The sequence below is a fragment of the Crocodylus siamensis genome, chromosome 12 (genome assembly GCF_052110815.1).
Source record: "Crocodylus siamensis isolate JL-2025a chromosome 12, ASM5211081v1, whole genome shotgun sequence".
NCBI lineage: Eukaryota > Metazoa > Chordata > Crocodylia > Crocodylidae > Crocodylus > Crocodylus siamensis.
This window is the reverse complement of record NC_143406.1, coordinates 14,484,842-14,501,118: the sequence shown is the minus strand read 5'-3', so window position 1 is coordinate 14,501,118 and position 16,277 is coordinate 14,484,842. Positions and strand designations below refer to the sequence as shown.

General features: G+C 39.1%; 1 protein-coding gene across 6 annotated transcripts in view; it reads right to left on the bottom strand.

Annotated features, from left to right (window-relative positions):
• The window catches only part of PRDM16 (PR/SET domain 16), a 459,872-nt gene that overhangs the window by 48,470 nt on the left and 395,125 nt on the right, over positions 1 to 16,277 (bottom strand). For all 6 annotated transcript variants that reach the window (XM_090024494.1, XM_090024492.1, XM_090024495.1 and 3 more), the window contains one exon: positions 3,925 to 4,027. In XM_090024494.1, the coding sequence (XP_089880620.1) occupies positions 3,925 to 4,027 (103 nt within the window). The remainder of the gene's footprint in view (positions 1 to 3,924; positions 4,028 to 16,277) is intronic.

Here is a 16,277-nt window from a genome sequence, read left to right as displayed (position 1 = left end):
CACAACCAGCTTTTTCATGTGCATAAAGAACTGACAATATGAGGGGAAATGGATTTTCTTCACACAGAATATTTGGTAAAGAAAACATAGAGGATAGATAAAAAAAGATGACTAAACTGTGGTAGAAACATACCCTAAAATGTCTTCATGTTTTCTAATTTTTCTTTGTGTGCGTGTATATATTCAATATAAATCTATATAGAGAGATTTTCACAGAGTGTGCGTGTGCATGTCTGTCTGTCTGTTTGTCTGTCAATACATCTATCTATATGCACATTTACTGTGGCTGAATGGGTGTGCATGTGTGCGCAAATTCTTTGAAAAGCTAGAAATAAGCCCTGGTAAACACTTCTGAAGAGAAGAAATTGACTGGCAAGCAGAATAAAGAAAGATCCTAAACTGATACATAATAAATATACTTCTTGTATTCTGAACTTTGCATTTTCCTGAAAACAAATATTTTACAATTATCAGTGAGTTTAGCCTTACAATACCCTTGTGCATTGTTGCAGAAAAAGAAACCATGACACGCATAGATTAAAGGCTAGAGCAACACCTTGTAGGAGTGGATCCCACGTCACAAAGGAAGCTTAGTACTGAACTGAGATCTCCTGGTATCTGGAGCTCTGCCTTTGCTACAAAGTCTCCAATTTATAGCAGGTACATAAAAGGGTTTTTTTTTTCTTTAAACACAATAAATAAATATGCTGCCCTATGAAAACAGTTTACTGCTTCCGTGTCACAGGGGGGGAAAGAAAAGAAAAGAAAAGAAAAATCCAACAACAAAAAAATTGCTGCCAGTTCTCTATGTCTTGTTTGTCAAATCTGTGGTTATATGCGTCTATCTTAAGTTCCATCAGTAACACTCAGGACAAAGCAGGAATGTAACAGAAAAATAAATCAGTGCCTAATAGCTTTCAGAGAAACCAAGGGGAACACAATTATGTGGCATCTACATGCTAATCTACCAGACTCAGGTCTCAAAGGAGTTCAAGAGCCCTACTCAAAATTCCTGCAGTGATAAGGGGTCTACTGCATTTGGCTGGGGTTTGGATAAAAGATTTTTATGATAATTATCTTTGTGTGGAACATTTTTGCATTTTCTTTCTTCTGCAATTCAGAATTTAAATGAAGGGTGGGGGGAAGATCGCATTCTCAAAGGTAGAAGTATTAAGAAGTCAAACATTCAATGTTGGGCTATTATAATTTAAAAGCAATTAGCTACCAAAAGCATGATACATTATTAGGAAGATGCAGAAAAATGTTATATAACAACAAAGCTGGCATATTACAGGGAACAAGGTGTTTTTTGCTTGTTCAAATAAGTGTCACTTAAAAGCAAATATGAAATCTCTGAAGCAAAACAGATCATGCAGCATTAAACCAGAAAGCCTTGCTGATTTTTTTCTCTATTTCTTTTCTAAATTATCAAAGAGGTATTCAGTTTTTACACCATAATTGGGGAAGTACCACCAGAAATATCTTATATCTGTGGCTTGCTTTTAAGGAAATCACGAGCATTTAACTCAACAATGAAAAAATACTTGAAAAAAAAATCAACCGAATGTTTTAATTTTCATCATCTGTGTTTTCACTCCCTTCTCATCCACTTTTCAAGGAGTACCTTAAGCAAAGGAGTGTTTTGGCAGAAACAGTTCACTGAAACAACAAATTACAAACAAATATTGCAAAAAGCAGATTTTACACATTCATCTTCCTAAGTGTTTGCCATGGCAATCTGAATCCAAGTTACATTTTTCTACCAGTAAGGGAAGCATGTGAACAGAAGGTCCAACATAACAGCTCAAATTTCAAATGCTGATTATGCCAAACAATATACAATTAGTTCATGAGCAGCCTATATGCAGAAATGTATTTATAAATTAGTCATAAAATAATGGGCATATTTACATTAATAATGAGCCGTTTTCACAGTCAGTGGCTGACCAGAAAAAGACTGTATTTAAATTAGAATTCATTTACTTTAGATAATTCACCCACTTTTAAAACTAACCCTCCACTGCTGTCATTACTAAATTACAGGAAAACTAAAAAATACATCGTATCTTGTGTATCTAGTTTTACCAAGGCGTTTTCATGAGCTTAGCTTTAAACAAACACAGATAAGTTCTGTTTCCATTTTAGTTTTTTCAAAGATTTTTAAAAATATGGGTTTGTGCCCTTCTTAATTTTTTTTCCAAAGAATAAAGAAACCTTGCCTGGTTACTTCGTCAGACTCTTGTTTTCTCTGTTTAGCTTTTTTATTTTAGCTGTACCAGGAATAGGATGTCTGATCTTCCCTACTTTGGCAGAGATCCCTTCAATGCCTCAGGGCATTTGCATTAACCACTGTGTTAAATGTTAGTAAACAGGTAAAACATAGGAATGCAAATACTGCCAGACAGGGCCAGATCACAGGCCCAGCCAGCTTGGTAGCCTGTTCCTAACACTGTGCAGCACCAATGACTTCGGCAGAAGCTGCAAAAACCTTCCTGAATTCTGCTAAATAGCCCCCTGCCTATAGGCAAATTTTTTTCTTCTTAAAGCAAGGAGGCTGGGGTTTCTTTGAATACTCCTGGGTTTTCTTTCTGTAATCTTTGCTTTAAGAATCCTGGAGTTTCTTGCTAAAGCCAGCTGCTTTTAGTCAGTTTAAAATTAAGCCCAAAGTTTTCAATAGCCTGACTAAAATTCCCTTCTCCTAGTTGTTGAGCAGAAACTCCTCTTACTCTTCACTTTTAATTTGGAAAAAAAATCTTTTCCACCCATCTTCAAACACTATAAAAGGGGGCAAAAACACCAGTGCTTTCCCCCAATTTTCATGTCTCCTTTAACTAGACATAGCAAGTGGGTGGCAGTCAAAAAGAGAACACAAGAGACCACAGGTTCTTGCTCTAACTATTGTAAAACACTCATGCCTCCCCAAAAATGCAATGGCTCCTTTGATGTCCTGAGCAATGACTGAACTTTAAGAAGCAATATCAATACATTCAGGGGAAGATGCCTTTTAAAATATAAGAACTTAATCTCTCTGGCTGCTCAATGCACAATGTTCCTCTAAGCCATTTGCTTACTCAGGGAGTCCATTTATGCCCGGCACCATGACTAGCCAGCTCAATCTGCTTGCCAAGCGAGACAGTGGAGCAATGAAGAGTTTATTTCAATAGAGCCTGCTGCTCTAATAAAGTGGTTATCAAACTTTTCAGACTCAAGACACCTCTCATTAGACTCAAGACACCCCTCAGAAAATACCTGCTCCAAATTTACTCTCTTGTCTTAACTACAAACAATAATAGAGCAATTCTTTTGTTGCAAAGACCTCAGAAAGACCACAACGGGTCAGAATGTTTTAATATGATGGATTCCTATTTGAAATCCCTGGGTTTATGTTGTGAATCATGGCTGCACACCTAACAGTGCTAACATCTATGGCACGCTTAAAAGGATCTTGTCACACCTGTTGAGAACTGCTGTTCTAACAGTTCCGTGGACCCACCAATTGATGCTGCCGAGCCATCCACATTAAAATAGCACTGCCACTGCTGCTCTGTGCTCTGATGCTCTAAAGAACACAGAGTGTTTTGTAAGCCTTGGAATGTGTCGCCTTGATTTTATTACCCACAAACAGCCATGGCAACCCCGGAAATTAATAAGCCATCCCCTATAGTATTCAAAACCACAACATTCCTTGAAAAAATATTTAATGCATCTGTGCAAGCCTTGAGGTTAAAAAATCTGCTTAGGCATCGCTGACTAAGGCAGCTTATCTTGCCAATACAGAACAGTATAAAATGCATTAAATCTTAGAACAATCAACAGTTACATAACAGGGCAGGTAACCATGCAACTTAGTTTCTTGCTGCACGTTCTTTTGTTTCCTCCTGGTGCCAGGTACGGAAAGGTGCTATCTAACAATAATGATCTTACCTTCCATACTGGGTGGCATGTTCCCAAGCGAATAAGCCCCTTCCTTCATATACACCAACAGTTCTTCTCCTGGCTCAATTTCTTTAATAACTTTATAATAGATCTGCAAATAGGAAAACAAAAACGGAGGAGACATGTTAAATATGCAAAGCCACATTTTACATTTTTACACAATAACCCAAATGATTCCAGCTAATAGGGGAGGCTGTCACTTGATTTGTTTGATAATTGCTACTGAGAGCTCTTTTGCTGCCTTTATTTATTCCCTATGTGTGTCAGAGTTTCATGTGGTTTGAATGATAAAGTGGTATTTACAGTAAAAGTCTCTCTCATCCAAATTACACAAAATCTTCCTTTTGTGTTTTCTTCTAATACACTTACTGATACTCGTTAAAATAAATGGAAAATAGACAGAGCACAAGTTTGGGTCCCTGCCTAAGCCAGTATCAAACTGTTGTTTGAAGGGGGGTGGGGGGAAGAATTCTTCTGCTGGTGCAAATTAACATAACTCCTTGGAAGCCAACGGGGCTACACCAATTTACACCATTTAGAATCAGACTTATTATTTCTTAACCAGCCCCCTAAAACATGCCGTCTCTATTGAGGTACACCATCAGTCAAACCCAGCTTTGCAGAACCCATTCTACGTTAGAATTTGGTGAGTGCCACACTGTGCATCTAAGATATCTGTCTTGCTACTGAAGAACAAGCTGGGAAACACAGAAGGAATTCACAAGGGGGTAGGGGTCACCACAGTCCTATGTACCATCCAAATCTCTTGTAAAATAGAACTTAAACTGTAAGAACTTATATAGGTCTCCTGCATAGGGATTTATTTTGCCCACCTGTACATAAGGAATAAACAAGAACAGAACTGTAGGGGTGCATTTATTAGGGGAGAACAGTAGTCATTTATGCAACAGGAAAATTCATTAAATCTGAGACAGCAAAGACTGTAATGCTTCTAATTACACTAAAACATAATTATAGACACGTGAGACATTGCTGATTACATACATATCACGCACCATTACTTATTATGCATACTCCGAAGTGTGTCAGACCCTTTACTAAACACAAGAAAACAGCTTGGTCCCTGTCATGAAGAGTTTACAATCCACTGTCATTAACTTGTAATTGTGTAGACTGCTGCAGAATCCTGACACCTGCATTAAAGGTGATGGTAACAACTCAGCAACAATGTGTGTGTATGGGGGAGTGATGGTTCTGGGCAGAAGATCATGGGGTTACTTGACTCACACTTCCCTCACACTGCAGTGTACATTAACATTTAAATGCAGCTTGTGGGCATGGATTAGGACAGTCTTGCATGTGGGAAAAGTGAACGCCTCAGAGACCATGACTGGAGGTCAATTCATGAGGAAGACCAGCAAAAGAGAAGCATGGAGATGGCAGTGACTGAAGGAGTTGAGCTATTGTCAATGTCAGATTTGAAAGAGACAACGAGCAGCCAAGAAATGCCAAAGGTTCGGTCCCTTGGACGTGCGGTCAAGACATTTCCCAGTTTTTCAGAACATTTTGGCCCTGCCCTTTTCTAACAGTCATGCCCTGAGAATTCAGGGGCTACTAGTCATTAACTTTCAAAGTCAACGGCAATGCTTTATTAGTACAGGACAATCCTTTTAGTGGCAGTGAATAAACACCAAGTTGTTTTACTCATAAGAATTTTCTTTTTGGGTTAATTAGCTATCCGTCTCCTTCCTCCCCTACCTAGATCCCTTTCCTAAATAAGATGCAGACTGTATCCACTGCCTCCTTAGTTTGCTGAGTTAGATACAACAGCTCTCTGCTAACTCCATGTTTCAGCTGGGACTGAACACACAGAGTTCTTATACCTCTATACACAATGCATCAATCCGTTGCCTTAGGAAGACTTTTTTTAATTCACAAAGTCTCTTTCATCTTCCTGTACCAACAGTACAACAAAGAACGACTGTCAAGCTGTCAGAGGTTCTGACCATCCGCCTTTCCAAAGGATGTGAGTAAGACCGGTGGGTGTTCAGCACTGCACATGATTTGGCCCTCACCATTTCAGGATTTGATCTAGCCAAAACTTATGCAAAGAAGCAACTTTCTTCCTGTGAGTAGTCTCATTGAGATCAACATGGAAAAGGTGAACATGGTTATTCATCTGGGGTTTCCTCCTAAATTAAATCCCTTAGGGACATCAAGAAAATCTCAGGTACATTAATTATGCTTCTGTGTTACCACTCAGTACAGAGATGGCAGTTTACAACATGCCAGTAAAATGTCTCAAAACCGCTTGATTATTTATTATTAGAGTATATGGCACTGCTGTCTGTGGAGGGGTGGATACTGCGGGAGAAAAATCATTCTTACTCTTAAAGAGAAATTATACCTCTTGTCTCCCCCTTTCTCTCTGTGTTATGGCTTTTTTTTGAGTTGGCACCACCTCTGCTTTACATGGAAATGAAATAATTGCTAAAGGACACATTTGGGACTTGGCTGTCTACCCCTGAACTAATGAGAGATATGTGCCTGAGAAAGGACTTGACCCAAAGTGTCAGATCCAGAGATAAACTTGAATTAATATTTTTCCAGGTTAAAAAAAAAAAAGAGAACAAATTGGGCAAATGTATTTGCCAAGTACATAACTCTCAGCCTTATCACTCTATTTCAGTAAGATTTCCTCGCACATTATCTGCAGTCATAAGTAGCATTCATGGATAAAGGTTCCATTCAACACATTTTGATTGTTCAATTAATATTATGTATGCCTTTCTTGCAAAATATGTTGTTTTAACCACGAGTGATAAAGAGCAAGCAATTAGTTTTTTTAATTGACTTTTATAGTATTTATAACCTTTAAATGGCATACCAAAGTACCTTCACCTCTCCTTAGGTAGTTTATATTACAGCTTCTGGGATTTTCCATTAGGGGGCAGTCTTTACCAACTAAAATGAATTTACAAATTATCCAAAAGCTGCTAGCACTGCTCTTCATCCCTACCTCTCACTCACTGCTCTTCATTAAACAGTTGTTTTAAGGTCATTTTCATCTTTCTTTTTTTTTTTTTAAACCAGTTTAGGACTATACACATGGAATGAGGTATCTATAATTGGAGAAAGCACCAAGGAACACTCTTTGATAGTTTTAACTTACCTTGAACGTTGCAATTATTTTCACGCCACTCTGCAAATCGAAATAAAGACCTGACCCCAAGCAAAAGCACCAAAAATCAACAAACCAACTGAACAAAAAAACCGCAAGCAACCAAAAAACATTAAATGATAAAAGAATGGAGCAGAGGAAGAAAAAGAAAAAAAAAAAAAGAAATACATGAGATGTCTGACCTGTTTTCTCTGGGTAAGGTGCAGCAATTCAGAGGCCTGAGTTAAATTTAAATCTTTCCAGTAAACTATCCCAGTGGAGTTGATGGCAAAAACCATCCTCTGTACTTGGAGAGAGGCAGCTGGTACTGCAGGCCTGGTGACAGCTCCTGAAGGACTACCCTGGCTACTGCATTCTCATTCTGTGCATCTCTCTTGTAGAGGGGTTTCTTTAGTGATCCTCTCTCGATTATCTAAACTCTGAGCCTCAGACACTCCCCCTAATCTTATCAGTGAGGACTGGTCTCTCTGGAGACCTCCCTATATTATGTATGTAATAGAGACTACAACAGTGCTACAAATCAAAGGAAAAGGAAGTTTGGGTTATACAACCAGCAGTCCAAGTTTTTAACAGGCTGAAGCTTTTATTTTTGCAGCTCTTTCTTCATTATAACGCCTGAGATTAGAAAACTTGTTACTGAAATACAATAACAATCCTTATTATGTAGATAAACATAACAGGATAAATCTAAGCATTTCAGAAAAGACAAAAATAACAGTTTCCATCATTAGTATATATTATCAATGCAAATTATCTGATTTTCCTAATTATTCTCGTGGTCCTTTAAAAATGATTTTTTTTTAAATTTAATTTGAGCTGGATATGAATTTAAGAATTAATATCACATGTACAGCAGATAAGCATGTTCTGAGATGAAAGGTTTTTAAATTCTGCTGTCTAATTTGTGTCTTGCTTCACTAACGTGGACATGACGCCAAAGAGTGAAGAGGAAAAATCTAATCCAGTTTTCAATGATTTATGGGACATCTCCTAGTGAAGAGTGCCCCACCTTTGCACGTTTCATATTTAGCTGGCCTGCAAATGCTACCACACTCTGGTAAAGATTTTTGCTGATTTGACTGTAATTAATTACTTCATCAGAGCTACAACAGCCCAATCCTGAAAGTTAACATTATCATGCATGCTTACCCCGCTCACCCTCTCCCGAGTCAGCCTGTGCAGCCCTCACTGAAGGGTCAAGAGCCTTTCTCTGTGAAGTGTTTTGAGATCCTTGATTGAAAGGTGTTACAGAAATGCAAAATGGCATTGTTTTTAAATACATAGAACACAAAAAGAAAGCGAACATACTCCTGACAGAATATGCTTCATTATTTTCTACAAACCACAGTCATTTGCATTCTTAATAGGTTCCAGAGAAAAACTATAAGTGATTTGAAAAGCTGCTTTTTCAGGTAGTCTGTTTTTTATTTTCAGATCATGTTTGCTTCTTTCCTGTCATGTACAACAGACACAATGAGCCAAATCCTGGACACCTGACTCTGTTTTTAGACCAATCCATTCTCAGGCAAGACTACAAATGAAACCAATGGGAGTGTTGCCAGAGGAAGAATTATCTGAGAAAGAGCTTTAGGCCTTCACCCAGAAAAATCCCCCAAACACTTCTACATAAGAGAACTTAGAACAAGTCTGAAACACAAGATACCTACTAAGGAACACCCTGGTTTGAGCCAATAATCCCAATACTGACAAACAGAGAAAAATCTTGGAGATTACATGCAACTGTAAAAAGCAGATGATCAAAAGTCACAAGAGAAATCCTGTTGCATTGTAGTTAATGGGCAACATTTGCATTATGTTCAGCAGGGCATAGTTTTGGCCCTATATATTTTAAGCTACAATAGCAGTAGCTGTCATTAAAACTATTTCAATAAAATAGCATCATTTGGTTGTTCCCTTTCTGTGTCTTCTCAGAATAAGCAGCAGCATGTTGCAGGTAAACATATTTCAGTAGCAAACAATCAAGAAAGGTAATGTAAGCTTGATTAATTACTTTGAATAAAAGTTGCATTCTGCTGGAGTCGCATTCATTTTATCAAATGCTTCATTATAATAATTAACTTCATCTTGCAATTTTGCTACTGAAGTTCTGAATTAATTAAAACTACTGCTGTGTTTAAAACCCCTTTCCTTTTGTTTGCTGTGTGCACTGAAAAACATCAGATTAAATAGTCCATAAAAAAAGGATTACATCTTTAAAAATCTTTTGTGTGCTGTATTTTCATTAAAATGTTATGATTTTTTCTTTTTTTTCCTGCTAGAGAAGAAAAGAACCCATTAAAATATGCAAGCACCAAGCACATTAATGGTCATTTGACATTATTTTAGCAGGGAAAGAAATAAAAAAAAATAGTTAAATGTTCTGCCACAGATTTGAAAATGTTACATTCCTGTTTTGGCTTCTGCGTTTGCTAATATTTTCCTCATATGAGTAGATATGGAGCATTAACAAAAAAAGAAGGATCGACATTCAGTTTGAGCCTGATCCATGAGTTTGGTGTTTCTCAAGCCATTTCAAAGGGAGTTTGCCTGGTGCTGGTGATATCTAGGAAAGTCCTTGCTCAGGTCACAATACTCTGTAACATATTACAAACTACTTAAGACAAAAACTGAAAATTATCTGTTACGTAGAACCACCGTCTGATCATTTTCTAAGTCAGCTCACTAACACCACGTCACAAAGTACTCGACAACCATGCACTGTTTCAGTGGAAAAAATGTTCTTGAGGCCGACAGATGCATTTAAAAACAATCTGGCAATTGTCTAACTGTTTCCAACAGCCATGCAAGGGACGAAGAAGAAGCATGTGGACTCAGCAAAGCCTGCTCCACTGCTACCTCATTATTCAAGTACCTTTCATAGAAACAGTATGTTTACCTGTTGTATGAATGATGCCTGCTATTTACTTTAGCTTCACTGTGGTAGCACTTTCCTAGTTTAAGATGGGAGCACATTAGAAAACAGAGAAACCAGCTGCAGTACTCAGTGAAAGATCAAAAAGTGTGCCCGCTAACTGCATCAGTGTGCCATATAAGTGATGTACACAATCAAAGACAATTTAAACTGAGAATTACTACTGTTGGGTTTTTTTTCCCTTGCATGTAGCTAGCTGTGTTAGAAATTTGATAAATAGTACTAAAAATACTTCTAAGGACTCTTGATCTAAGGACTGAATCAGATATATATGCACACTTCTGTGCGCATGTGCCTGACTCAAGACTGAGTAAGTTGCTCAGGAGCTGGCCCCGTATCTTTCTAAACAGACTGCAATTGCACGTTTTGCTGGGGCTGGGATGTTTCCCTGCTTTGAAGTAACCTTCTTTTTGTTTCTGCAAAGCCCTGTTGCCATTTTATTTGCCTTTCTTAGGACAGTCTATTATGTGTCTAGAAACTTAAGTGCATTGGGTAGGTTATGAAAAAATATATGTATTTTTGCTATAGGATGAAAATGGGGTCTCATGTTACCACCAGTATTGTTACTAACTGCTGATGCTTGTTTTTTCAAATAAGAAGAGAATGGCATAGACATAAAAACAAGAGCTGTTACTGAAAACAGTGTAATGGGAAACAAACTGTGTACTATTCTATTTAAATGTCTGCAAAGTATTTCCCATCTTTGCTAACTACAAAAGATTCACAGTAAAGAACTGCTGATAAATCAATCCTTTGAAGGCAGCAGGAATAAAAGGAAAATAAGATAAAACCAAAATAAAATGTTAATTTGATTTTCAGATATTTTGAATAGATCATTTTAATTACAAAATTCACGGAGGGAAGCCTCTGATTTCAGTCGATAGCATTCCTCCAATCTTTTTGTCACTTTTTGGGGGCTGTATTTGGCTTCGTAAAAATTAGTTTACAAAAATGTCACACTCAGATTTATTTACATTTGAAAGTAGCTTAAAAATAGGAACTGAGGAATAAAATGTTACAACTGATGTATTTGAAAAGAGGCAACATTTTTTACAGGTTCAAAAAATACTTAGAGGCCCACAGTCTGCTCTGAGTGATGCCACTAAAAATCCAGAATAATTCTATAGATGTGACTGGGGTTGTTCCTGATTTACACGAAGACAAGAGATCCGAATGTAGTCCTATTGATGTACAAATAAGAGTGTAAAGGGCCGGGTCCCTATGTAAACATACATTATTTTTGCTGGAAAGCAGATGTTTTTGATTAAAAGTTTATCCTGACTCTCATCAGCACAATGATGTTTACTATTTTGTCTTCTTTTAGAACAAAACTCGTTTTCTTTACATGTTTAAAGAAAAAAGGATTAATTGTTTTGTGCCTACTGCATGGGTGTGGTGGCTACACCTTGACCTCTCTATGCAGAGTCTCTCTAGGAACATGCACCACAGCAAAAAGAAGTTAACACAGAAGTGCCAGGTAGAAACTGGCAAAGCATAATCTGAAAAATTACCTTGGATTTGAGGATTTAGGGCTTGATCCTATAAGATGCTAAGCACCCTCCCTTCACATCAGCAGGATGCTTGAGGCATGCACAGTGCCTAAAATCACAGCCTTATGCATAGTTTTTTGTGATTAAGAAAACCATTTAAGTTTAGCTGTGAATTTGATAGGCTAACTATAGATTACAAGAGAGGATCAATGCTTCTACAACCATGTGGCCCCTATCCTACAAACATATGAATGTGTGTAATCCATTTCAATACTCTTGAGTTCAGTGAAACTGCTCACATGCATATAATTACTTCTGTTGAGAAGTATGTGAAAAAGCAGTTTAATACAAAGAGCAATAAAAAAGGGAGAATAAGGCATAAGATGTGATTTTTTTCCACGATCAAACTGTAGGCACCATAACTAGCCACAGTAACACTTAATATGCACTTGAAAAAGTTGAGTGTGTACTTCATTATCTTGGAGTTCTAATGAGGGAGATTAGACATTCCTAAACCTGGGTTTTGCTATCTGGTAATCATTCAGGTCTATGAATTCCTATCTGATCCAAAAGACAGCTTTGGCTAGTTGCAAATTTTCAATCTACTCTCACTGAATTCAATGGGAACTGGTATTGGCCTATAGACATATTCCCTCTGAGACTAATATTTCAGAACTTGGAGGGGGAGGGTGTGGGAGGAGATGGGAGAGATTTTTCTTTTCTATTTCACTTTGTTCTCATAACGCTTTTATTTTTCTTAGCATTCAAATAACTTCAGGCCCAAATCCAAGCTGTCTCTACCTTTTGAAGCGCTTCAAACCAGAAGATACATTGGCAATTGCATCAAAAAGGATCAGTGTCAGATACTGTCAAAAGCTAGAATTTTTCCAAGAAAAGAAAGTTGTGGTTTGGTTTTGTGTTTACAGTGGTATGGAGGAACACATGGTGGGAGTTAATAATACAAATCCAGCACCGGCAAAGCTACACAGCTGCCCCTGCAATTATTAAAATTGAAAATAATAATGCTGAAGTCTATAAGAATCCCTATGCACTACTAATTACACTAAATATTGGTGCTATTCCAGTGAACCCGGACTGTCATAATCAGCTGCTTAGGAAAAAGTACATCCTGACCTTGATGTTGTTATGCCTATGATTTTTTTCCCCCTCCTCCACTAAAGTGTCTGGCGCTTCTGGTTATCAATCACCACTGTCTCCTGCATTTTGTACACTGGACCTTTTATTCCTACCAGCTGGCTTGACCTGAGAGTCTTCAGTGCTTCAGGAAAGAAGCTGACGGGAGAAAACCCTTTGATATGCCTACTGTCTAGTTATAGTCTGGGTCCTTTTAATTTCTCTACTTTTGAATGACCATTCTGCTACTCTTTCTGTCTTTTTTTAACTGTATGTTAGCTGAGTTTACAACAAAGCAATTGCACGGCTGCAATGAACTAGAAGGTGAAAAAACCAAGCCTGGTGAGAGCGCCACACAGCTGTTTCTTCTAGTTGTACTATTATATTAACTGAAACAACACAGAACTAAAAAGCTCTAAATGAAGGGAGAGAAAGGCAATTTCTAGATGAAGGGAAAAATGCAATTAATTGGTCTTAAAATAAAATACAATATGAATAACCACTTAGCCTTGTAACTGTTGGCAAAATGTGGCTCTTAAACTTAAGCATTGATGTGGCCAGCTTGGAAAAATCCAGCAGCCTAAGGTTTAAAGTTTCAAGCAAAAAGCATGTGGATTAATGTCAAATTGCCATAATTCTACACTCAGTTTTTTAATCAAAAATATTTTTTGCAAAGATCTCAGACTTAGAAGGTGGCTCATGCTCTTCTAACAATCCTTCTGGGGTGCTGGTGTTTTCTACTGCTTTTGTCCCTGGTTCATTCACTGCAATAATAGAAATAACTTCAAATTCCTGGTGACTTTCCTGCCTGGCAGTGCCAAGTGTTAGTTAAGTAGGGTCACTTGAGTAACTCACTGGGCAAAATTTCATTGCTAAAGCAAAGTGAACAGAACTACCTGGAGAAAGGACTACAAGCATATGTGGTGATGTCAGAAGGTTTTAGATGGTATGTAGGGTTGCACTGATGCTGCTGAATCATCTGGGAATCCCCAAAGATAAAATTTAGTGTAATAGGCTGAACTATATAATCTGTGGGATGCACAGAGAAGAATTCACAGGTCGTTTTCACTCTGCCTGTAGTACATTCTGCCAAGAATGAATGACTATAAAAGGACTTAGGTAATAGGTAAGGGGAAATGTAATGACCCCTGCAGCTCCATGTGTCACAAAGTTTGTGATGTAAGACATGGAGCTCATGATAAATATGGGGGCTCTGGGTTATTTGATCACAAGATGACTTGTGAATAATGGTGGAAGGGTTCCAAAACATACAGCGGTTCATTTTCCATAAGGAACCCAAGTTTGAATGTGTTTACTCAAAGCTTATCCAGTTCATGTTTGTCCAGAAATTCACAGTATTTTGACTTTTTCCATTTCCAGTGCTCTCCAAAACCAAGGTATGCACAAGCATATTAAAATATAAATGAGGAGAAAGTTGGCTGAAATATTTCAGTCTTTGACAAGTCTGGGGTCAGGCTGGGTTGAGCTTTGGGTGAAAGCTGAGGTCACTTCTCATTTGACATGAATTGGTTTGTTACTCTCTATTTTGCATTCAGACCCAATCAATAATTTGGCTTCCATTTATAGATGACAGCTTCTTTCAATGCCTTCTTCTGTCACATGCACTTCAGAAATATTTTTTCCCTCCCAGCCATCTAAATGTCCCTGCACTGCTAGGCAGCAACGGTATTAGTAATGCTCATCTCATTAGGGACAGGCCTGAGCCAGCACCTTGGACCTAAATTTCACTCCATTGGAGGCTTGCTGAATTCCCAGCTCAATTCCTTGTTCTTGAAACCGATTCTTTTTTTTTTTTAATCTTCAAAGAGCTTTACAAACATTAGCTAATTAATCCTCACAACACCCTGTCATCTGTCTAGGGGCGAAGATTATTGAGCCTCTGGGACTATCATTATCAGAATCATATTAATTCCATGTAATATCCCCTCCCCAAGGAGAACACGCTACAGGCATCTCCATCACATGCCTATTAAGTTTCTATTCTTTTCTCAACGGTCCTCCGAACCATTTCCCCCACCCCCAACACTTAAATACCGACAAAAACTTAGTTCACAGCTTGGAGCAGACTCTCTATCCATCACTGTCAGCATACAGTGTGCACTTTCTACTGTTCAGGCCACGATGAAATACCAACATTGATCTCCATTCATTTTTTTGTTTTAACCACAGAATCCAGGTTTCATGCTTGCTGTCGATGCTCTGCAGTTTTCTCCCACTAGAGGAGAGGTCTTTGGGCCAGTAGATTCCCACCATTCCAGCTCTCTTAAAAAGATCGTTTTATTGACATCAGCAGCAGAGCTACTGAATGGATGTCCTACTCAGCCACTTTGATTCAGCCAGAATGTGGCTGCTATATGAAACATGCCAAAGTATAGACACAAACACCGATCACAACTCTGGACTGGGGAATATTACCTTTTGTCATGGGTTCGGAAAAAACCCAGAGATAATCTGCCACCCATAATTATGTTCCTCTTACATCATGTGCAGCAAACGTGGAAAGAAAATATGTGTCATTTTCTTGACTTGCACACAAAGCAGAGTTAACATCCCCACGAGCGTGCCACGACCAACACTCACCCGGCTGAAGGGGGCCAGGGAAAGACACAAGTAAACAAAAGAAAATTGCAACTCTTGAAAGGGGATATGTGATATCTTGAAAACTAAATGGCACCAGCAACATTTCACCATCCTTTCAATGTTTTCCTGCATTGTGGGTGTGTCTACACATTCATTAACGTGCCCTAGTTACTGAGCATTAAGTTTAGGTTAACCAAGTACTAATTAAATGCATAGTTACTCGTGCTACTGCACAGTAGTGGTGGTGCATGGTTTTCTTCTGTTGCTTACTGCACAGTAGGTCTGTGCAAAGCTTCAGGTGCTAATTCGATTTGGAGGAGATTCCGCCCAACTTGTGGCCAAGTCTCCAAATCTGAATTGAATCAGGGGTTCAATTAAAAGGTCCAAATCAATTCAAAGCTCCTCTGAATCAATTTGGAAAAGATTCGGAAAGCTTCGATGATTCGGGCAGTCCCCGCCCGCTGCAGCAGGGAGCTGGACCTGGAGTCTGAGCTGGTGAGTAGAGGGTGTGGCAGGGGAGACTGGAGGAGCGGGGAGGGGACCATGGGGGGATCCCTGCCAGGCCTCATACCCTGCCTGCTCTCCCAGGCCCCCAAACACCCTCTGACCCCTGCCCGCTCTCCCAGCACCCCCCCATGGATGCCCCACCTGGCCCCAGCTCCCAGCCCTTTTTAAAAAAGCCCCCACTCAGTGAGTGCTGGCTGCCTGGGGGGGTGATCCCTGCTGCCCCCCACTGCCCCACAACCCATGGGGGGCTCTGGCACAAGCCTATGGCTGCCCTGCCTGCCCCAGCTCTGGCCCTTTAAGAAAAAACAAAACAAAACAGAAACCCCACACTCCCTTGCTGCTGCAGAGGTCTTGGGGCTTCTGGGGGCATGGGCCAGTGGGGGCCAGTGCGGATTGCCTCCCTAGCCAGCAGGAGCCAGTTAGTGTGTGCGTGTGTGGGGGGTGGGTTTCAAAGAGCTGGGAGCTGGGGTGGGCCGTGCAGCCATTGAGAGCGGGCAGGGGATAGGGCCTCTGTGATTCGGAAATTCGGTTGATT